A 24,215-nucleotide genomic window follows, 5' to 3' on the forward strand; every position below is an offset into this window, starting at 1 on the left:
GTAGGATGGTCAAATGACAAGCTAGCTTTGTAATTGGAAGCATTCCAAATATCAGTATCCAGAAGTGTCTAGTATTTTTGTTTGGTTTTCTGAGAGCATCGTAGGAACAGCATCAGGAAAGAGAGAAGTTTTGGGTCTCAACTTTGAGTAGGTAGATTTTCTTTTATTCCTTGTACTTAACCTTTGCAGAGATGGTTGTATATTGGGGGAGGGGTTAGTGGCTTACAAGGGAGTTCCTTACTCTCCAAAGAATAAATACCCTATTTTTTGAAAGAATGGAGCTGTGGGAAGAATTGGAGTTTTTACTGCTTCAAGTGCAGATTTTAATTTGGCAACTCCACACATTATCCCTTTATTATGGCATCTTGTATCTCCAGGTCATGATTCTTTCTAGGATGCTTATGACTTACTGCTCTGGTTTCAGTTCCTACCTTTCTGTAAAAATGCTTAGGAAATATTATACTCTCCTGAATTATTCTACCTCTCCCCCAACTTTTTTTTGATTTTCCAAATTACATTGAAATCTCTTGCCTTTTATGATCCCTTTTTCTATTCTTTTCATAGTTAAAGCTTTTGGATTCATCAACTGTCATTTTACAGGGATTTTGGAAAAAGGGACCAAAAATACGTACATAAAGATAATTGGTCATGTTTAACTGGAAGTTCAAACTGATTTTTTCTGATAAGCTATCTTTGATTTAATCATGTTCCAAAGTATAGCTTTTTCTTTGGTTCCTCAGATATTCTTAGATGAATAATTCTAATTGATACTTGGCTTGTGTTTTTATTTTTTTCAGGTCTGTTGTATATCTCCTGCTGTAGCATAGACCTTTCGTTTTGTTGATGTTTTAGCTCTCTTCATCCTCTTTTCCGTCATTGGTTGATACCATGTTTTTGGCTGATAGTCTTTGGTAGCAGAGCCATATGATTGACCTAAAACTTAGTTGATAAGTTAATGAATTGAAAGTGAATTAGGTATTTTTAACTTAAATGTTTAAATTTTAATGTTTTAATACAGCAGATATAGCTATTTAGGCTGCATATCAGGCAAGTAAAGCACATTAATTTCAGTCCACTGCCAGAAAAATAAGGGAATGATTTTTGACCTTGAAAGTGGTGACTGGGACAAGTTGAAGACATTATTGTGATTTCTTTTTACTGTTACTTTCTTTTGCCCTTCTCATTTTACTGTCATGGCTGGTGTCATCTCAGTTGTTCAGAAGCCGTGCATTGTAAATGTCTTTCCAAGAAAAGATTTACAACTTTTTTTTTTTTTTTCATAAAATTTTTTCATAGTTACACCTACTGGTAATAGTCTAAAACTGGAAACAATCCAGTGTTCACCCACAGTAGAAAAGAGAAGTAAATTGGGTGTATTGATACAGTGAAATGTTACATAAACCCCAGAATGAATTAATCTCACAAATATAGTGTTAAGCAAATGAAGCCAGACAGAAAAAGAGTACATGTTGTAAGAATCCATTTATATCATTTCAGTTCAGTTGCTCAGTCATGTCCGACTCTTTGCAACCCTATGGACTGCAACATGCCAGGCTTCCCTGTCCATCACCAGCTCTCAGAGCTTGCTCAAACCCTAAGTGTCCATTGAGTCGGTGACGCCATCCAACCATTTCATCCTCTGTTGTCCCTTTCTCTTGCTGCTCTAAATCTTTTCCAGCATCAGGGTCTTTTTTCAAGGAGTCAGTTCTTCCCATCAGGTGGCCAAAGTATTGGAATTTCACCTTCAGCGTCAGTCCTTCCAATGAATATTCAGGACTGATTTCCTTTAGGATTGACAGGTTTATTTCCTTGCAGTCCAAGGGACCCTCAAGAGTCTTCTCCAATATCACAGTTCAAAAGCATCAATATTTTGGCACCCAGCTTTCTTTATAGTCCAACTCTCACATCCATACATGACTACTGAAAAAACTGTAGCTTTGACTAGATGGACCTTTGTTCACAAAGTAATGTCTCTGCTTTTTAATATGCTGTCTATGTTGGTCATAGCTTTTCTTCCAAGGAGCAAGTGTCTTTTAATTTCACGGCTGCAGTCTCCATCTTCAGTGATTTTGGAGCCCCAAAGAATAAAGTCTCACTGTTTCCATTGTTTCCACATCTATTTGCCATGAAGTGATGGGACCAGATGCCATGATCTTAGTTTTCTGAATGTTGAGTTTTAAGCCAACTTTTTCACTCTCCTCTTTCACTTTCATCAAGAGGCTCTTTAGTTCTTCACTTTCTGCCCTAAAGGTGGTGTCATCTGTATATCTGAGGTTATTGATATTTCTTCCAGCAATCTTGATTCCAGCTTGTGCTTCTCATGCCCAGCGTTTCTCATGATGTACTCTGCATAGAAGTTAGATAAGTAGGGTGACAATACGTCAAGACTATTGTCTTGACATATAGCTTTGACATACTCCTTTCCTGATTTGGAACCATTCTGTTTTTCCATGTCCAGTTCTAACTGTTGCTTCTTGACCTGCATATAGATTTCTCAGGAGGCAGGTCAGGAATGTCAAATCTGACATTCCCATCTCTTTAAGAATTTTCCAGTTTGTTGTGATCCACACAGTCAGCTGCTTTGACGTAGTCAACAAAGCAGAAGTAGACGTTTTTCTGGAACTCTCATGCCTTTTTGATAATCCAACGAATGTTGGCAAATAAAATGTAACTAATGGTGACCCTTGGCATGTGTTGAGGAATGTTTACCCTAGGAAACTTAGAAATTTTTCTTTTGAGAAGGGGAGGCAGGAAAACAATTTACAGCATGTAGTATGATATCTTAATAAAGTATGTGCAAAGTAGAAGCACACTTGATCTTGTTTTAAGGCTCTGCTCAGTAATTGAATGGGGAATATATAGACTTTGCAGGCATGTACAAAGTCCTGTGAGAGCATACTGCGTTAAGGAGTGTACAGATAATACAGTATAGCTAATGCTTACAGTATGAGTATTGAACACTAATCTCACACGCTAGTAAAGTAATGCTCAAATTTCTCCAAGCCAGGCTTCAACAGTACGTGAACTGTGAACTTCAGATGTTTAAGCTGGTTTTAGAAAAGGTAGAGGAACCAGAGATCAAATTGGAAACAACTTCTGGATCATCGAAAGAGCAAGAGTGTTCCAGAAAAACATCTATTTCTGCTTTATTGATTATGCCAAAACCTTTGACTGTGTGGATCACAAAACTGTGGAAAATTCTGAAAGAGATGGCAATACCAGACCACCTGACCTGCCTCTTGAGAGACCTGTATGCAGGTCAGAAAGCAACAGTTAGAACTGGACATGGAACAACAGACTGGTTCCAAATAGGTAAAGGAGTGCGTCAAGGCTGCATATTGTCACCCTGCTTATTTAACTTACATGCAGAGTACATCATGAGAAATGCTGGGCTGGAGAAGGCACAAGCTGGAATCAAAATTGCCAAGAGAAATATTAATAACCTCAGATATGCAGATGACACCACCCTTATGGCAGAGGTGAAGAAGAACTAAAGAGCCTCTTGATGAAAGGGAAAGAGGAGAGTGAAAAGATTGGCTTAAAGCTCAACATTCAGAAAACTAAGATCATGGCATCCAGTCCCATCACTTCATGGCAAATAGATGGGGAAACAGTGGCTGACTTTATTTTTCTAAGCTCCAAAATCACTGCATATGGTGACTGCAGCCATGAAATTAGAAGACGCTTGCTCCTTGGAAAGAAACTTATGACCAACCTAGACAGCATTAAAAAGCAGAGACATTACTTTGTCAAGAAAGGTCTGTCTAGTCAAGGCTATGGCATTTCCTGTGGTCATGTATGGATGTGAGAGTTGGACTATAAAGAAAGCTGAGCGTAGAACAATTGATGCTTTTAAACTGTGGTGTTGGAGAAGACTCTTGAAAGTCCCTTGGACTGCAAGGAGATCCAACCAGTCCATCCTAAAGGACATCAGTCCTGGGTGTTCATTGGAAGGACTGATGCTGAAGCTGAAACTCAAATCCTTTGGCCACCTGATGGGAAGAGCTGACTCATTTGGAAAGACCACAATGCTGGGATAGATTGAGAGCAGGAGGAAAAGGGGACGACAGAGGATGATATGGTGGATGGCATCACCGACTCAAGGGACATGGGTTTGGGTGGAACTCCAGGAGTTGGTGATGGTCGGGGAGGCCTGGTGTGCTGCGGTTCATGGGGTTGCAAAGAGTCAGGAGCAACTGAACTGAACTGAACAGGAATAGCAAGAGTCAAGGGCTCATGTCTGTTTGATTTTATATAGAGATAAAATGAGTAAGGAAAGAATTCAGGCTTTGGAAAGAAAAACGGAGGTTTTGCATCACCACTTTTATTATGTTTGCTTCATTTTATGTACAGTAGGGAACCTTTGATGAAGTTCAAACCTCTCTGTCTTGTAGAAGGAGAGTGATGATAGTCTTACAGTTTAACTAGCAGATTTAGTTACTTTGCATGGTTAATTCTTGATTTTGAACTGATCTTTAAGGAGAGCATTAAGAGTCAAAGATTCGAATGTTTTCCCAAAGGCAAGTAATCAAAATTTGCATTTCACAGGAAACCTTAAGAATGGAGTCTAAACCTTCAAGGATTCCAAGAAGAATTTCTGTTCAACCTGCTAGCTCTTTAAGTGCTAGGTTGATGTCTGGAAGCAGAGGAAGTGGTTTAAATGATACCTATCATTCAAGGGACTCTTCCTTTAGACTGGATTCTGAATATCAGGTAATATCTTAATTTGAAATATGTGTTCATACAGTCTCATTTTCAAAGTCCTTGGAGCCATATTATTTTCTAGAGTTTAGAAAAGTAGTAGAGTGTGTTTTTAACACCTCAGCTGGACCTGAGGCATCCTGTAATCAAAATATTAGTATATTTCTGCACACTGATTGAATGTTCCATACTAAGTAGCAAAAACTTGATGTTTTTCAAACTTTTTGGACTTAGGAATTTTGAATAAAGAATTGTGATCATATAGAAAATGTTCATACTTTCCAAATACTCGCAAACCTATTAACCTAAAAACATTTAACTATCAATTTAAATTAACAGGCTGTTCTTTGATGAAGGTACATCACTAACATTCTTTTACATGAATTAAGGGGTTTTCACCGTTAGTAATGAGTTGATTGGTTTGTAATTTACATAAAGTGACGTAAGTTCCTTTTATGTAGCTAATTTTCATTAGGACTAATAGCGTTTTTTTTTGTTTGTTTTTTTAAATAGCTTATTAGTGTTGTAACAGTGGTTGTAGTCTAACGGTGTAAATCTCAAGAGTTTTGGATTGTAGGTTTAATTCAGTTTATCTTGCTTGTCTATCACATTTAAGTTTATTGCATTATTGACTGAAAACCTGATTCAGTCACATGCGATTTGCAAAAATCTAATGTTTTGGTAACTGACTCTAAAGAGAATCCTTTAGTGGAAATGTTTATTTATGTTTTATGTTTAATATGTCTTAATATTTATATATTATATATATCATGCAATATACTCTATTAACAGAAGTCATTTAGAAGCATTTCTGCCTAGTAATAAGCATTTTATACAAATGAAATAAGGTAATTTCTCTAGAATGCCTGTATCTACTGCCAGCTTGCTAATGTTATATGTATTGTTTATTTAGACTTATTTTAAATGCTGTTTTGACAATGTGTTTGTTTTACTCTGTTGCTAGGCAAGAGTATTCTTGCCAGAATCACATGTTTTTCATTCTGCTGGAAATGTAGGTTAAATGGTTGTGGCTTTTGTTTTGATACTTATTTATTTGGTTGTGTCAGGTCTTAGTTGCAACATGCAGGATGTTCCTTGTATCATGTGGGATCTTGTGCCACACAGATTCTCTAGTTGTGCTAGATGGGTTCAGTAGTTGTGGCTAGTAGGCTTAGTTGCTCCATGGCTTGTGAGATCTTTGTTCCCTGACCAGGGATTGGACTCACATCCCCTGCATTGCAAGGCGGATTCTTATCCACTGGATCACCAGGGCAGTCCCGCATTGTGACTTAGTAAGAGCACAGAATTGGGGGTTTTTCAGTACAGTCTTGAGGAAATTTTGTCTGCTGATCTGTGTCCGGTTTTTCATGATTAGTGAGGAACACAGACTGTAAAACAAGATTAAAAATCTTGACTATGTTTAGAAAATTTATTGACATCCCTTTAAAATACTATTTCCTGAGTTTTCAGCTTATTCCTAACTAATGTCATAGATTATTCCAAAAGTCTAAATTTTCATTGTGGGAGTTAAATAAATGCAAACATTAAAAAAAAAAAAAAAAAGTAAATGTTTTATTGACTCAATCAGATAAATTAGTTTTGAAAATTTGGGGGTTTTCCTTAATGTTTTTCAGTTATTTAAGTGGCTTTCAGCCTTTTTTTCCTAGTGGGTTGCATTAACATTTCCAGATTGCTGTTTTATTTTTTACTTAGAAACTGAAATTGCTGTGTTCTGGGTAAAGTAGTTTTCTGTTTGCTCTTATGTGAAATGATAATAAGGGTGATTTTCTCATACAGTTACTGTTTTAATTGGAAGAAGTACTGCATGTAAAGCACTAAGAACAACAGTGCCGGGAACCTAGGAAGAGTTCAAATGTTAACTGGTTATAACGATTGTTACTGCTGCTGTTACCATTTCCTGACTTTGCCATTGGTTTAAATGGATGATAAATATCCTTAGGGGACAGTATATATCAGATTATATATCACATGATTTTTCAACAGGATGTGTATTTAATGAATGAAAGAGACCTTTGACTATCAAAGGGAACTTTTTTGGTTAATTGTTGGTATTTTTTACTCAAAACTGTCTGCAGCATAACACTTCACTTCTTTATTGCACTTAGTGAACCTGAAGCTTTAGAAAGGAGGGTCAGGTGACAGGGCATAGTAGATCATTTATGTTATGGATCAAATGATGTGACAATACCTTACTTGTACAGTGTTTGACATATTGCAGAACATTTTTCATTTTTAATCTTAAATATACAAGGACAGACGCTTGTGTCATTTCATAAATAAAGATCTGAGATCGGGATAAATATGCGGCTTCTCCCAGCCACACAATTGGCATACAGTGTGCCTGAGCTGAAGAATCTAAGACTTCTGGGTGGCATTGTGTCTTTGGGAAATGTAGGTTCTAAGTTCCGAACAGTTGATTTTCTAAATATCTTTTAGTTCTTGTCCATTTTTAAGCTGGGCTGTCTCTGTTATTAACCTTATTGATATTTCTGCTACTCCATCTTTAAATTTTTGTTACAATTTGAATGGTGCAGAACTATGATCATCTTATCTCTTTGGTAACAGTAAGTAGGATTTTGTTTGTCTTTGGAAAGAAAATTTAATTTACATGATGGTTAAAAGTGAAAATTTGGGAGTATTCTGTGAATATGTAATTATTTTTATTACTTTTATTTATTTCTCTAAGCAACCTCTTATCCCACTTTTTGCTTTGTGGAGAGATTGCTTTTTTAATATGAAATAATAAAAGAGGCTTTTTATGGAAGTTCTAGGTTAGTTTTTACATCATTTTTAGTTTATATATCAACTGTTACAAAGCTCGGTACAATGGCATATTTTGCATAGTATATATTTTCAACAGTTAAAATAACCAATTGTCATTAACCTTTTTCTTTGTTTGTTTGTTTTGGTTTGTTTATCTAGTACACAGTTTCCAAGGAAATACATACATACCAAGCATACACACAATCAGATAAGAAAATGAAAATAGTTTTAAATGCAATCAGGAAAATACAGATAAAATACTGAGAGTGGGTCAGAGTTAACTGTTAGATTTGTAAGCCTTTGCAGTATTCTGAAGTTAATCTTGGGCCCTTGTTTGGGTGTCAGGGAGATCACAAGGAAACACAATCAGGTCTATAAAGTGTTTTGTTCATATGGAAAAGGAAGCAATGCTTGGCAGTTTGGTCTAAAAAGGGGAACGGTGAGTCATAGAGAAGACTGTATAAAGAAGAGGTCAAGTTTTTAGTTGTTGCTTATGATACGGAAAATATTCAAAGAACTGTCAATCATCTCAGTCAAGGTATTGATTCATGGAAATGAGGAACCAAGGAAGAGCATTTTATTCTGGACTTGTACTTGTTTTTTTTTTTTTTTTCATTTATTTTTATTGGAGGCTAATTACTTTACAATATTGTAGTGGTCTTTGTCATACAATGACATGAATCAGCCATGGATTTACATGTATTCCCCATCTTGATCCCCCCTCCCACTGGACTTGTACTTTCATTACTGTGCATTACATTATTTCCCATGATTAAGCATTGTCTGGTAGATAACATTCATTTAAATAATAGTTTTATTGAGATATAAATCAGATAGCATACGACTTGCCCACTTAAAGTGTACAATTCAGTGATTTTTAGTGTATTCACAAATAATTTCTCCCATTCTGTAAGTTATCTTTTCATGCTCTTCATCCACTTCTTAATTTCATATGAATGTTCTTGGTCTCTTGAGGTAATGACTGCAAAAAAATTAATTGGACATAACAGATAAAAAACTTTAGTGAGTCAAGAAATGCCATATTTCATGCAAAGATGGGCAAAAATGTTTCATGCAAACATTTCATGAAAAGATGGGCTCAATAAAGGACAGAAATAGTATGGACCTAACAGAAGCAGAAGATGTTAAGAAGAGGTGGCAAGAATACACAAGAACTGTACAAAAAAGATGTTTACGACCCAGATAATCACGATGGGATAATCACTCACCTAGAGCCAGACATCCTGGAATGTGAAGTCAAGTAGGCCTTAGGAAGCAACACTATTAACAAAGCTAGTGGAGGTGATGGAATTCCAGTTGAGCTATTTTGAATCCTAAAAGATGATGTTTTGAAAGTGCTGCTCTCAATATGTCAGCAAATTTGGAAAACTCATCAGTGGCCACAGGATTGGAAAAGGTCAGTTTTCATTCCAATCCCAAAGAAAGGCAATGCCAAAGAATGTTCAAACTACAGCACAATTGCACTCATCTCACACGCTAGTAAAGTGATGCTTAAAATTCTCCAAGCCAGGCTTCACTAGTATGTGAACCGTGAACTTCCAGATGTTCAAACTGGTTTTAGAAAAGACAGAGGAACCAGAGATCAAATTGCCAACATCTGCTGGGTCATCGAAAAAGCAAGAGAGTTCCAGAAAAATATCTACTTCTACTTTATGGACTATGTCAAAACCTTTGACTGTGTGGATCACAAAAACTTGAAAATTCTGAAAGAGATGGGAATACCAGACCACCTGACCTGCCTCAGGAAGCAACAGTTAGAACTGGACATGGAACAGACTGGTTCTAAATAGGTAAAGGAGTACGTCAAGGCTGCATATTGTCACCCTGCTTACTTAACTTATATGCAGAGTACATCATGAGAAACCTTGGGCTAGAGGAAGCACAAGCTGGAATCAAGATTGCCATGAGAAATATCAATAACCTCAGATATGCAGATGACACCACCCTTAGGGCAGAAAGTGAAGGACTAAAGAGCCTCTTGATGAAAGTGAAAAAGGAGAGTGAAAAAGTTGGCTTAAAGCTCAACATTCAGAAAACTAAGATCATGGCATTTGGTTTCATCACTTCATGGCAAATAGATGGGGAAACAGTGTCAGACTTTATTTTTTTGGGCTCCAAAATCATTGTAGATGATGACTGCAGCCATGAAATTAGAAGACGCTTGCTCCTTGGAAGGAAAGTTATGACCAGCCTAGACAGCCTATTAAAAAGCAGAGACATTACTTTGTCAACAAAGGTCCGTCTAGTCAAGGCTATGGTTTTTCAGTGGTCATGTATGGATGTGAGAGTTGGACTATAAAGAAAACTGAGTGCAGAAGAATTGATGCTTTTAAACTGTGGTGTTGGAGAAGACTCTTGAGAGTCCCTTGGACTGCAAGGAGATCCAAGATCCAGTCCATCCTAAAGGAGATCAGTCCTGTGTGTTCATTAGAAGGACTGATGTTGAAGCTGAAACTCCCAGTACTTTAGCCACCTGATGTGAAGAGCTGACTCATTTGGAAAGACCCTGATGCTGGAAAAGATTGAAGGCAGAAAGAGAAGGGGACGACAAAGGATGAGATGGTTGAAGGGCATTACTAACTCAATGGACATGGATTTGGGTGGACTCCGAGAGTTGGTGATGGAAAGGGAGACCTGGTTTGCTGCGGTTGATGGGGTCACAAAAAGAGTCGGAGATGACTGAGTGACTGAACTGAACTGAAATGCCATATATATGTATGCTTAATCACTCAGCTCTGTCTTTGCGACCCTATGGACTGCAGCCCACCAGGCTCCTTGACCCATGGGGATTCTCCAGGCAAGAATACTGCAGTGGGTTGCCATGTCCTCTTCCAGGGCATCTTCTCAACCCAGGGATGGAACCCAGGTCTCCTGCATTGCAGGCAGATTCTTTACCGTCTGAACCACCAGGGAAGCCCAAGACTACTGGGCTGGATAGTGTATCCCTTCTCCAGGGGACCTTCCTGACCCAGGACTCTAACCGAGTTCTGCATTGCAGGTGGATTCTTTACCAGCTGAGCTACTAGGGAAGCCCATAACAGTGCCATGAAGAGTGTGAAAAGACAACTTACAAAATGGCAGAAATTATTTGTAAACCATATGCCATATGAGAAGGAACTTGTAACCAGATTATATAAAGAACTCTTAGGTTGTAACAAAAAAACAACTCTGTTTAAAATGAGCAAAGCAACTGAACAGACATTTTTTGAACGATGTGTAAATGGCCAACAAATACATGAATAAATGCTCAACATCGTTAGCCATTACGAAGTGCAAATGTACACTTAGTGAGACACCACTTCATACCCACTAGAATGGCTAAAATAAAACATGTGAGACAATACCAAGAGTTGACAATGTTGTAGAGAAATTTGAACCTTCAGCTATTTGTAAAACCTCCTCAGACAACCACTTTGCCTTGCATTTCATTTCCTTTAGGATTGTTTTGGTCACTGACTCCTGTACAGTATTACGAACCTCTGTACATAGTTTTTCAGGCACTCTAACAGATATAATCCCTTGAATCTATTTGTCACCTCTACTGTATAATAAGGGGTTTGACCTAGGTCATATCTGAATGGCCTTGGCTAGTGGTTTTCCTTACTTTCTTTAAGTCTGAATTTTGCAGTAAGGAACTGATGATCTGAGCCAGTCTGTTCCAGGTCTTATTTTTCCTACTGTACAGAACTTCTCCATCTTTGGCCACAAAGAATATAAACAGTCTGATTTTGATATTGACCGTTCGATGATGTCCATGTATAGAGTTGTCTCTTGTGTTATCAGAAAAGGATGTTTGCTATGCCCGATGTGTTCATGTTTTAGGAGCATATAAAATGCCCATTTAAAAAGATTGGGGGTGAGGTTAAGTAATACTTGCTATTTTAGATTTACAGAAATAAAAGAGTCAGAAATAGAAGTTCTTTCTAAATTTTAAATTAAAACTTGAAAAATATTTTTGATCTTTGAAATTCAAAGGTCTTAAAACCATTGACCTGCAGGATTAGGTCCCTGATAGATAGATGATGGTGGCTCATAACATGGTTTTATTTTGAAATATTGAATGAATTTCATTTCATGTGCTATTCAGTTCATTGATTGCGTCTCTGTGGACGACTTGGTAGAGAAGGCTTGTGAGACCAAGTTTGTGCTAAGCTAATTGTAGCCATGAAATTAAAAGATGCTTACTCCTTGAAAGTTATGACCGACCTGGATAGCATATTTAAAAGCAGAGACATTACTTTGCCAACAAAGATCCGTCTAGTCAAGACTATGGTTTTTCCAGTGGTGGTCATGTATGGATGTGAGAGTTGGGACCGTGAAGAAAGTTGAGTGCCTAATTGATGCTTTTGAACTGTGGTGTTGGAGAAGGCTCTTGAGAGTCCCTTGGACTGCAAGGAGATCCAACCAGTCCGTCCGTCCTAAAGGAGATCAGTCCTGTGTGTTCATTGGAAGGACTGGTGTTGAAGCTGAAACTCCAATACTTTGGCCACCTCATGTGAAGAGTTGATTCATTGGAAAAGACCCTGATGCTGGGAGGGATTGGGGGCAGGAGGAGAAGGGGACGACAGAGGATGAGATAGTTGAATGGCATCACTGACTCCATGGACAGGGGTTTGAGTGAACTCCGGGAGTTGGTGATGGACAGGGAGCCCTGGCGTGCTGCGATTCATAGGGTTGCAAAGAGTCGGATGCGACTGAACTGAACTGAAGGATTCCTACATTTAATTAACAAAATAGTCTCTGGGCAAGAGTTAGAAGAAATCCTGATCTGCCCATTAGTACTTTTTCAGTTTTGTATCTTATGCTTTTCCATATATGTGCATGGTTTATTCTGTTGAGTTACAATGGACTAATACTGTTTCCTGTATATATGCAGTATACTTCTCATAATTGAAAGATAATAGAAGATCAAGTAAGTAGTGATGCTTTAGAAGAATTCCCATGGTAGAATAGTTAAGACATCTTATCTTTTTGTGTTATCTACCTATAACCTCCTTCCTCATTTGCCTTTCAGTGAACTCCAATTATCACCTTCTACTTGTTCTCCCCATTCCTTAGACATAGTTAAGTTTTTCTTTTCTGTAGAACTTTCAGCATACTTCCTCTTATAGTACTTACTCATATGATAACTATTTGTTTGTTTATCTGTACTCTTAAACTGTTTGAGCATGTTGTTTGGGTACTTATGTTTGAATATAATGTCAATATAGACTGAATTTATGGCCCATGATAACATTCCATTTTTAACTTTCTTTTGTGGAGAAATATATGATCTTTCTCTCTGTGTGTGTATGTATATTTGTACATTGTAAAATTTTTGTGTTATTTCACTCTGTTGTACATGTAATTATATGTTTAAAGAGAAAACTTTGAGTAAGAGTTTTAAAATATGTAATTTTAGCTGTTTCTTTGATGAAGAAATCCCATATTTTAGTTTTGTTGTTGTTGTTGTTAATACCATGTATATTGTTGTATGACTATTCCTGAGAATGGGCATAAGATCCAGATGTGTTTTTGATTACTTGAAAATCTTATTCTTACAGTAGAGTACTCACAGTCACTTAGTGCCTTTCTTGGTGATGAAGAAACAAGGTTCCTCAATGGGTTAATATTAAACCTGGAGAACAAAATAGTTACATATTAAGTTTTATTCTTCCCTGTTTCCTAGCCTAGTGTCTATATTCAGTTACAGAGAAGACATACCTGAATCAAATTGGCTGTCAAGCAAAACAAGTTACCATGTAAAGGGACAAGTGGTAGAAGACAACAGAACCTGCCTGGTAGAGAAATTTGTGCTTGGTGAAGAATGAGTTGATCCTTAGCAGTTTATTAGAACACTATCGATTAAATTTGATATTTCAACTTAATATTTAAAAATTGCAAGTGTTTTGTTCCTTTGTAAAATTTCATTTTAACTTACAGTCTGCATCAGCAGCTGCATCACCATTTCAACCTACCTGGTATAGTGAGTCTGAGATAACTCAGGGAGCACGCTCAAGATCACAAAACCAGCAACGGGATCATGATTCAAAAAGACCTAAACTTTCTTGTACAAACTGTACATCTACCTCAGCTGGAAGAAGTGTTGGACATGGTTTAAATGCAGTATCAGGTAATAATTAAATTTATGTACGTATAGTCACTGTATGTGTATTTTCGACAAAAGCCCTTTTCCCAAGCTGTTCTGTTTTAAGCAAGTAGATTGCATGTGAGCCTGAGTCAGAAATGAGTGGAACTTCCAAAATCTTACCTTAGGTTAGTGCTGGAACTGAAATTAACTCTTCATCTTGGATTTTTGTTCTAAATTTGGTAAAAATATCTTACACAAATGGGGTATTAACAGAATTTATTTAATTAGAATAGCTGATATGTTCTAGTAGCAAAGTTTGTAAAACTGACCTGTCTTCTGCTCATTATTATAGGAGATAAAGTTTTAAATTGTTACTGGGAAAGCCAGATTTACAGATAACATGTTTAAAATGTTTCCTTAGAGTATTTGTAAATAATATACATTGTGCTATATGACACTTCTTTTAAGAAAATGTAGAAATTCTTTAGTTGAAAAATTGTTGGTGGTATTCTATTGGGAGTTCTCTACAAGGAATTGGGAAGCTATGATTCTAGTCTTCTAATTGTGTAACATTGGACAAATCACTGAATCCACTCTAGTATGAAAGACTTAGGCATCAAATAATTAAATTAGCGTTAGCGATTCCTTTCTATTTTGTTAGGTAGGACCACCATGGGAAAGACACTGGCCGTTTGAAAGATATTAAGAGTAACGTGATGGGTAAGAGCAGACTGACCTTAACTTGTAGACAGATATCGTTATGTAGTGATACTTTTGTTCTCTTCTGCTCTGTGAAGGCATAATATTAACCCCGGGCCTTTTCCCTTAATGAAGGGAAATTATTTAAGGAGTTTAGGACTAGGAGAGGAAGACCCAGAATTTCAAGGTAAACAGTAAAGGGGGGTAAGTTTTGAGACTTAATTTTTAATTTCTTCTTAAATCAAATTATTTCTGACAAAATTTAGATTATAATTGGAATGATACATTAATTCTTAGCATAAGGATGAATGAAGTATGGCAGCAATAATAGTTCTGACAAAAGTATGGCAGCAATAATAGTTCTGACAAAATAATGTAACTTGCCGTATAACCTCTTTCTTTTCAAGATGGCTTTGATTTTGGCTGTTCTCATCACTTTTGCTGTAATCATTTTTACATCATGTGTATATTGTGTATTCAGGTATTTTAGGGAGTGACTGAGATATTGGCATCCTAGATGAGGGGTGAATTTCAGTATTAGAGAAGAACGTGTTTGAGTAGGAGATAATTTTATGAGTGATTAGTTCATTAGTGGATTTTGCTTTTGATTGCAACTGTATAACTGGATTCCTGTGCTGCGTGCATGCCTGGTCACTTCAGTTGTGTCCGACTCTTTGCAGCCCCATAGACTGTACCCCGCTAGACTCCTCTGTCCATGGGATTCTCCAGGCAAACATAGTGGAGTGGCTTGCTATGCCCTCCTCCAGGGGTCTTCCTGACCCAGGGATTGAACCGACGTCTCTTAAGTCTCCTGCATTGGCAGGCAGTTTCTTTACCACTAGCACCACAGTAAACCATAATTATCTCTGTGTAGTATTGAAGGTTTGTTGTCATCAGAAACCTTGAAAGCTTTCTCTGAACTAAAACTTCTTCAATTATTTTAAGATTCTACTTGGAGGCATAGTCAAGTTCCCAGATCTTCATCAGTGGTACTTGGATCATTTGGAACTGACTTGATGAGAGAGAGGAGAACAGATTCCTCCATTAATAGTCTTGCAGATTATAGTCACCGAAGTGATGACTTCACAACTTCATCATGTATGTATAAGCTATATTGTTATGCATAATTTATCTAATAATGTTACATTTTCTTTTTATCATTAAAATCACAGTACAGAGGAATAAATGAAATAAATACTATGAAGATTTAGAATATAGGATAGCTTGATATATATTCTAGGACTTTGTTGTTTTACTGTAAAAATGGTAACCAATTTAAAATATTTAGACACAAGTATCCAAATTCTATTTGCTTATAATTTTTCCACTCTTCTGAATATATGTTTTATACATACTTGATAATGCTTATATGCTGCAATATAATTTAGAATTCCTTTAGTTTAGCATGAGTTTGTTTTTGTTTTCATTTAGTTGAAATAAAGACCCACACTGTTTCTGTCAGTGTGCGTAAGCCTAAATTTAAAAAAAAATAGAAGTCCAGTGAGTTATCCATTATGCAGTGAAGCCACCTGAAAAAAATTAAAGCAATTAAATAAATAAAAATAAAACAATAATAGTAAATAACTGAAGGTAAAAGATACTAACTGAAGTTGACAGTCATGGCAGACAAAAGTGGAATTTGATTTACAAAGAAGAATATACATTTCTATTGGAAGGTTTAACTAGATTTGTTAAATGATCTTACTAGGGCAGTTTGTTGCTTTATTTAAGACAAATGAAAGCGTATCTTCATTTGCTTGACTTCGGATGGAGAACGTTTAGTAAACAGTGTCAGTAGCTTCTAGGTTTGGGGAGTATAAGTATATGGAATAGATTAGTCCCTAATAGTTGATTCTTCCATGAGGTACCATGTAACAGTAACCATGCACAATAACAATCTAGTTCTTAAAGTAGATATATGGATGAATATTTTTTATAAAGGAATGCTGTGATATTTCTCATTCCACTTGAAGGTTAGAATCATCAGCAGTGTATTGTTAAAATTGCAGATGCCAGAGCTCTATTCTGACTCAGAGTTCCTGGCCAGTATTTTTAAAAAAAAAAAAAAAAAACATAGTTATGGTTGATGAGCAATCAGGGATCAGAATCCCTGTTGTTAACTTGAAAGAAGAGGCCACAGTTTGGAGAAAGTTTGAACTGTTAGCCTGGTTTGCCATAAAATTGCAAGAATGATAGTATTTACATGAAATAAATTTGTACTTATTGCAGAGTAAGAAAAATTTCCAAAACACCATCTCCGTATGAGAATTTTGCTTTTACTTGTTATGAGTCATTTACATTGAGTTTTTGACCGATTTAAAATTCCTTATCCATTTAGATGTTAGGTATTCTTCTCCCATATCAATTTTTATTCAGTATATTCAACTATTATATCTTCATCCAGGTTGGTAGATTGATGTTTACCTCTTATAAAGCTATAGTGCATTTCTGTTTTTAAAATTTGTAATGATGACTTTATTCAGCAGCACTGGATTTTACCAACAGTGTAGACAGATAGTTAAATATGTTAATTTTTTTCTGTAGTAGTAGTTAGGCTGTGTAATTATAATATGCCAGTGGTCAGTTTGAATCTAGGGGTTAATTTTGGCATTAATTAGTGGTTAATAGACTAAAATTTAATAATGCACCGATAATTTATGTAATTGGCTATCTTTTCCTTTTTTAAAAAATAGATGTTCAAGACAGAGTTCCTTCTTCATATTCACAAGGAGCAAGACCAAAAGAGAACTCATTAAGCACTTTACAATTGAGTACATCATCTACTAACCACCAAATGCCTTCTGAACATCAAACCATACCATGTTCTAGGGACTCTGGTAGAAATTCTTTAAGATCAAATATTTCTTCAAGAGAATTAGAATCTCCCCAAAGCAGTATGCAGCCTGGATTTTCTTATACTTCAAATAGAGGTGAAACCTCAACTATAGGCAGTTCAGATAGGATTAACTCATCTCACAGATCATTTCAAGAATCTGACAACGAAGGTAGACGCACAACAAGGAGGTTGCTGTCACGTATAGCTTCTAGTATGTCATCTACATTTTTTTCACGAAGGTCTAATCAAGATTCCTTGAATACAAGGTCATTGAGTTCTGAAAATTCTTATGTTTCTCCAAGAATCTTGACAGGTTCTCAGTCTCGTGGTAATGCAGCATCAGCTTCTGATAGTCCTGATAATAGGGCATCCGAAGCTTCTCAGGGATTTCGATTTCTTCGGCGAAGATGGGGTTTGTCATCTCTTAGCCAAAATCATAACTCTGAGCCAGATCCCCAGAATTTTAACCAAGAATCTGAAGGTAGAAATACAGGACCATGGTTATCTTCCTCACTTAGAAATAGATGCACACCTTTGTTCTCTAGAAGGAGGCGAGAGGGACGAGATGAATCTTCAAGGATGTCTACCTCTGATATACCATCTAGATCTCATCATCTTTTTAGAAGAGAATCAAATGAAGTGGTTCACCTTGAAGCACAGAGTGATCCCCTTGGGGCTAGTGCCAACAGACCGCAAGCATCTGCAGCACCCAGCAGTGTTGGTACAGGTGACTCCCCATCAGATTCAACTCGTAGCGGACGAAGTACAGGAATAACAGGGATCCTTCCTGGTTCCTTATTCCGATTTGCAGTGCCCCCAGCACTTGGAAATAATTTGACTGACAATGTTATGATCACTGTAGATATTATTCCTTCAGGGTGGAGTTCATCTGATGGAAAAAATGATAAAACTAAAAATGTACCTTCAAGAGACCCGGAAAGACTACAGAAAATAAAAGAGAGGTAAGTTTGAATACATGTCTTAAGCCTGTAAAGCAGGAACAGATTAGAGAAAGAACTGTTTGTTTCTAAAATGGTTTCTCATAAGAGTGATGTCTGAAATTTTCTTCCGATGTTAGTATCTTGCTCAGAGGTAAAATGGATGAGAGTAGTGAATATTAGAGGTAGGTACAGGGGGCGCAGATTGCATCGAGAAATAATCTAAAGGTTGTTTTTAACCAGCTTTGGTCACAGATACATATGGAGACAAAAAGCCTTAATCTCTTACCCTTTTTCTTGGTAGGCTAGTGCTACATGGAATTGGTAAGTTGGCCCAAGTGGTAATGTGTATCAAGACAATATTTCACCCTTTAATAAGATCATTTATTTACCATTTATTTATATTTCTGATTTCACATCTTTTTTGGGATGAGGTAAAATCATAGATTTTTTAAAGTCTAAATGTATGCTGAATTACTGTGACTGACAGAAATGTCAGTTTAAATTCAGGAATTAGAATCTTTTATTCATATGAAATCTTTTATAGAGTTTAGATTGCTTAAAAAAATCTCTGGAGAAGGATGAAAGATCAGAGATTTTCAGTCCAACTTAATTATTTTGTCATGCTAGTATAGTTGCTTAGTTTTTCCATCTATTAAAATTATTTTTATCATGAAATGGGATAGGATAGTGCACATAAAATATACTTGTAAGAAGAAAAGATTTATGTAATGCTAAGGTCGTTGGGTGTTTTTGGTTTTTGTTTTTTCTTGTTCATAAAGGCCCCAGTAATGAAATTGTTGGGGAACATATTTGTTACTATCATTTTAGATTTTTTTTTGGTTTTTAACAAGAAATAATTCAAATCTTACTCTGGGTAATAAAGGGAGCTTCATATGCTTTCTAAGATAGTGAACATAGACTAATATGTTTCCACTTTTCCTTGCAAAAAACAAATTGTACCAAGTGATGATTCTCTTAAAATTTGCTTTTTCTCCTTTCATGGAGAAGAATTTACTCTGCTGTGCTAGTGTTAGGTTTAAGATTATAGGAGCAGCCTCTATTTGCGAAGTGTCTGCTGAGTAATATAATAAGTAAATACTATATTTCTTGTGCTCAAAGTGAGATTAATTTGAGTGCAGTAGTGTAAGTAGGCAAAGCATTAGCTTACTGATTTCCAAAGAGTAGCCAATTAAGCCAGCACTGCCCTGTCTGGTTAGCTAGTTCAAAAGCACATTTGTTTGGGTATTTTGACAGGGAGTTTATATGTGTGTGTGTGTTCCTTTATTATGTTTTTCATTTATACGTGAGGATTATAAGATACTTTACAATTAAATGAATAAAAGTGTAAAAAAATGGACTCTCCCAAAGTTAAAAACTCTGAGCCAAAGGAAGTCACATCTAAAGGTTAAACATAAAGATGAATGTTAACATAAAGATGAATGTTCGGGGGGCTTCCCTGGTGACTCAGTGGTAAAGAATCTGCCTGCCAGTGCAGTAGACACAGATTGGATCCCTGGTCCAGGAAAATCCCACATGCCACAGAGCAGCTAAGCCCATGCGCCATAACTACTGAGCCTGTGTTCTAGAGTCCAGGAGCCGCAGCCACTGGAGCCTGCACACCCAGACCATGTGCTCTGCCGCAAGAGAAGCCTCCTCAATGAGCAGTCTGCACACCACAGCCAGAGAGTAGCTCCCACTCATGGCAACTAGAGAAAAGCCCATGCAGCCAGAAATAAGTAAATAATACCTGTTTAGAAAAAACAAAGATTCATACTTGAGGTTATATCTCTGGTTAAGCCTAGGTATGGAAGTCACCTCAAAGTACATCTGTTTCTCTTTCCACAAATCTTTTGCTAAACTCATTTAGAACCCATATAATCCAGGTTGTATTTCAATTAAACTTTAGTATTCCGTATCATCAACTTATTGAGTACCATTTTTGTGTCAGCAGTGGACTAAGGTGACAGATTTTAACCAAAATAATTACTTGTTCTATAATGATCATTTCTGCATTTAAATAAGCAGTACATGTTGGCCTGTGAAATAGAGGATGTGGGTTAATGGGAACTGCTCCACACTTTCAAGTCCTAACCTTAAAGAAATGAGGATGATTTACTAACATTACTGGGGTTGGGGAAAGTTAGAAATTTTAAAATCTATTGTTTTGATTTTATTATGATTTAATACAAAAGTTTATCAGTTTAAACATAACGTGATTCTACTCACATGTAAATTGAAAAATCACAAGTCAATGTTTAATTAATCAAAGTTGTCTTAAAAGTTTTGAGGGGACAAAAGTAATGGGTATATATGTGCATTATCTTTATACTACTGGAATTGAAGTAGTCTGTGATAATGCAGAAATTAAAATCTTAACGAAACTTATAAATTATGAAAGCTGTGGAACTTAAGCTGGGGTACCAAGGACGCAATTACTTAAAATTGTTTGAAGATAAGTAATAGGGTAGCCTATTTGATTTACTTTTAAAATATTAAATTTTTTACTCTTGTTGAAAGTATTTTTCTTGATAGTTGTTATTTGTTATTGTTTGCCTTTTTTCTATCCAGAGAGACCATGATATATTTTGGGATTATGTATTACTAGAAATGACCAACCAGGGTTGAGTTTTGATAGCTCTGTTTAGGAAACATACCTTCTTTTCCAGCCTCCTTTTAGAGGACTCTGAAGAAGAAGAAGGTGATTTATGTAGAATTTGTCAGATGGCAGCTGCATCATCCTCTAACTTGCTGATAGAGCCGTGCAAGTGCACAGGAAGTTTACAGTATGTCCACCAAGAGTGTATGAAGAAGTGGTTACAGGCCAAAATTAACTCTGGTAAGATATACCCGTTTGTGTATTTTGTTTTCACTGTTTTTTCTAAGAAATGCATGCATGTATGCATTTCAGTTAACAATTCTGATTATAATTTATTCAAATTTATACTCTTATCAAAAGTGTCAATCATTTTGTGAAGCATAAGCATTAAAGTATTAGTTTTGCTTCATAAATTTAATGCATAATAGTGTTATATTTCATTTACTGAATAATCTATTTATTTTTATATGTGTATAGTTCAACTGCGATTTGTTATTGCTGGTGACCCTTATGTCATGTAAGATGCTTTTGAATCAAAGAAATACTGTTACTATTTAGCAGCTATGTGTCCTTGAGAAAGATTTATTTTCTCTAATGTTATTATGCAGCAGTAGGATTACTATAGGGAGTCTTTGTTTATTAAGTGCTGTTACAGAGCCAGGCATCGTTCTGGATACGGGATATAGAGAACAAGTCAGACAAGGCAACTTGCTCCCGTGGTGGTGGTATTATGTGTTAAAAGAATGTCTTGTTGAGATGCTGCTGCTGCTGCTGCTAAGTCGTTTCAGTTGTGTCCGACTCTGTGCGACCCCGTAGACAGCAGCCCACCAGGCTCCCCCAGCCCTAGAATTCTCCAGGCAAGAACACTGAAGTGGGTTGCCATTTCCTTCTCCAATCTTGTTGAGATGAGGGCATTTTAAACTTGAACGAAGAGGAACTAGCTATTTTAGAATGAGAGGAAGAGCATCCAACGCATGGAACAACTAGCACAGAGCCTTTAAGGTGGGAATGACTTAGGTGTGTTTGAGGAACTGAATGAAGGCCAAGTGTGGTTGGAGTGTAACTTGTGGGAAAGGACAGGGGTGATAAAGTTGAGATATGAGAGGTGAGCAAAGGCTTCCTCATTTAGGACTTTGAAAGCTAATGTCAGAAACTTAGATTTTTATAAGTGTTATACGAAGCCACTGAAGGTCAGAGGAGTGAAATGATCTTATTTCTGTTTTGGCTGCTCTGTGAAGAGTGGATTTTATTGGGACGAGTAGAAGCAGGGAACTATTGTGACCAACTAGGAATTTATTGTACTAGAGGTGGTGGTGGTGGTGGTGGTAGAAATAGATGATTCCAGTATGTTTTGGAAGTAGATTCTATGGGACTTGCAAATGGATTGGATGTGGTGGAGTGAAGAAGAAGGAACAATTAGAGAAGTAAGTTTTTGCCTTGATCTACTAAGTAAATGGTGGGACCATTTACTAAAATAAAGAAGACTGAGAAAAGAGTAAATTTGAGAAAGGAAACCAAGAGTTCTGTTTTTGAAATAATTGTGTATGAACTGTTTATTAGATAATGATATGGAAATGTCAGCTGGGCAGTTAGCAAGACATGCATGATGTTTCAAGGGTTTCAGTGCTGAAAATTGCAGTTTTGGGAATCATGAGCACATAAATAGTATTTTAATCTTTGAGAGTAAATGTCACTAGCGCAAGGGCAGATATTAAAAAAAAATGAACCCAAAACAGAGCTCTGAAGCACCCACACATTTAGTGGGACCAGAGAAGATTTGAGGAGCAGCCTCAGTCTGGTACAAAGAAAACTGAGAAAATGTAGTGTTGTGCGAGTCAAAAGAAGAACATGTTCTAGGAGGATGTAATCAACCCTGTCAGGTACCTCAAAGAAGTCAGAACAGAGAGATAAGAACAAAGAAATGACAGCTGGAATTTAGCAGCATGGATGCCCTTGGCAGCTTCATTGCTGGCAAAGGGGATGAGGTGAGGTGTCATTGTATTACTAAATTGGGCTAAGACTAGGGAAACAGCAACATAGACAGACACCCTCTTAAAATAAACTTTACTGTCAAGATAATTGGAGAGATAGGGTAGAAATTGGAGAGTTTTCTACCATCTGGTCATGGTACATGTTTTTGTTTTTTGCTTTCAAGGTAGAAAATTTGAGGACATGTTTTTAACGAGATACTGTGAAGAGAAAAATTTATGAAAAGAGAAGAGGATGATGGGATCCAGAGTACAGGTTGAATAGGTAGTTTTTAATATGAAAGGGTACTTGCTAGTGTAGATACGAATTATTTCTAACCAAAGCATGTTGCTTTGGTGAGAAGGTGCTTAAATTCCTATATAATTGCCTATGTTTTCTTAATAAGGGTCTTTAACTGTTGGAAGGGATGGGTTAAGAAATTTTCATGTGTGAGGAAAAGAGCATTCTAAAATGCTTTCAGGGTTTTCAGATAGTACTAGTGTCCATAAAAATCTGTGGCCATGAATATGACTTAAAAGTGCAATTGGGATACATGTACATTTTTAAGAAGCAATTTTCAGATGCTTGGATACAGACAAGGATTTGAGTTCAGTGGAGTTGAGACCTTTGCCAGGCAAAAAAATGATGAAGGGAATTAAAGTTGGATGTGGTTGTAGTGAGTCTAGAAATTAGACACGAAAGAGGGAGTAAAGACATTAGGAAGTAGATAGTGAGAAGTCGGATCTGTGTCTTTTGAATCTCATTGAATTGCCAGAGTTAGCTAGAATGGTGAAAAATTGTAGGTATACAGAAGAGATGCTTAACATACAGATTTTAGGAGTAATGCTGTAAAGTGCAATGACAAGGTCAAGGTTAATGACCATAAAGTGGGTGGCTGAAGTGGGGACCGGTAATATTGGAAGCAAGGATGTTGAGGACGTCAGAATCAATTGTGGTCTTTGTAGATGTGGAAATAACCAAGAAATAAGTTGTGTGAAGAAGATAGGTGCTAAAGTCGTTAATTAATGAGGATGAACTTTGAGTTTCAAAACAGCAGTAGGTATCGGGGACCTCTATCCGTATTTCTTGGTCCTGAGATTCAAATGACTGTTGGGGGGAAATGATTGCAGAAGAATATTTTATCAGACTGTGAGGCCCTGTGGTTCAGTCTTGAAGTTGAACAGGTGATTCATAAAGGAAATTGGTTAAGAAGAATTTACCTGTGTTTAGCGATGAGTACCAGGATGACCTAGTGAAATATGACTAGTAGGGTGGGAAATTAGATCATAGTAATAAATGGACATACTTGCGTGGCAATGATGGTCTGATGATGATAGTTGGGTGACAGGCAAATAGGTTGTGAAGTACGATGGTATTAGTTTCAGTGTTAATGATCTGTTGGAATTTGAGTAACCTTGTTCAGACTGGAGATGATGAGTCTAGTGGAAAACTTTTCTTCCTGAAGCGAGATAGCAAAGGCCTCATTGGGGTAGGGGGTTATGTTTTTTTCTAAACTAACCTGATCCCAAACCTGTAGGATTGGCCAGTCTTACCTGTAGCAGCCTCTTTTTGACTGTGTGGTGTTATGAAAGCCTTGTG

General features: G+C 36.7%; 1 protein-coding gene across 5 annotated transcripts in view; it reads left to right on the forward strand.

Moving 5' to 3' along the window:
• The window catches only part of MARCHF7 (membrane associated ring-CH-type finger 7), a 49,387-nt gene that overhangs the window by 13,766 nt on the left and 11,406 nt on the right, over window positions 1-24,215 (forward strand). For all 5 annotated transcript variants that reach the window (XR_010662494.1, XR_010662492.1, XR_010662493.1 and 2 more), the window contains exons 2-6: window positions 4,549-4,713; window positions 13,429-13,618; window positions 15,221-15,373; window positions 16,969-18,073; window positions 20,719-20,888. Coding sequence is in view for 2 of the 5 variants with exons in the window: in XM_065931624.1 (XP_065787696.1) it covers window positions 4,561-4,713; window positions 13,429-13,618; window positions 15,221-15,373; window positions 16,969-18,073; window positions 20,719-20,888 (1,771 nt within the window). In the remaining 3 variants the exon portion in view is untranslated. The remainder of the gene's footprint in view (window positions 1-4,548; window positions 4,714-13,428; window positions 13,619-15,220; window positions 15,374-16,968; window positions 18,074-20,718; window positions 20,889-24,215) is intronic.

The sequence above is a fragment of the Muntiacus reevesi genome, chromosome 3 (genome assembly GCF_963930625.1).
Source record: "Muntiacus reevesi chromosome 3, mMunRee1.1, whole genome shotgun sequence".
Taxonomy (NCBI): Eukaryota; Metazoa; Chordata; class Mammalia; order Artiodactyla; family Cervidae; genus Muntiacus; species Muntiacus reevesi.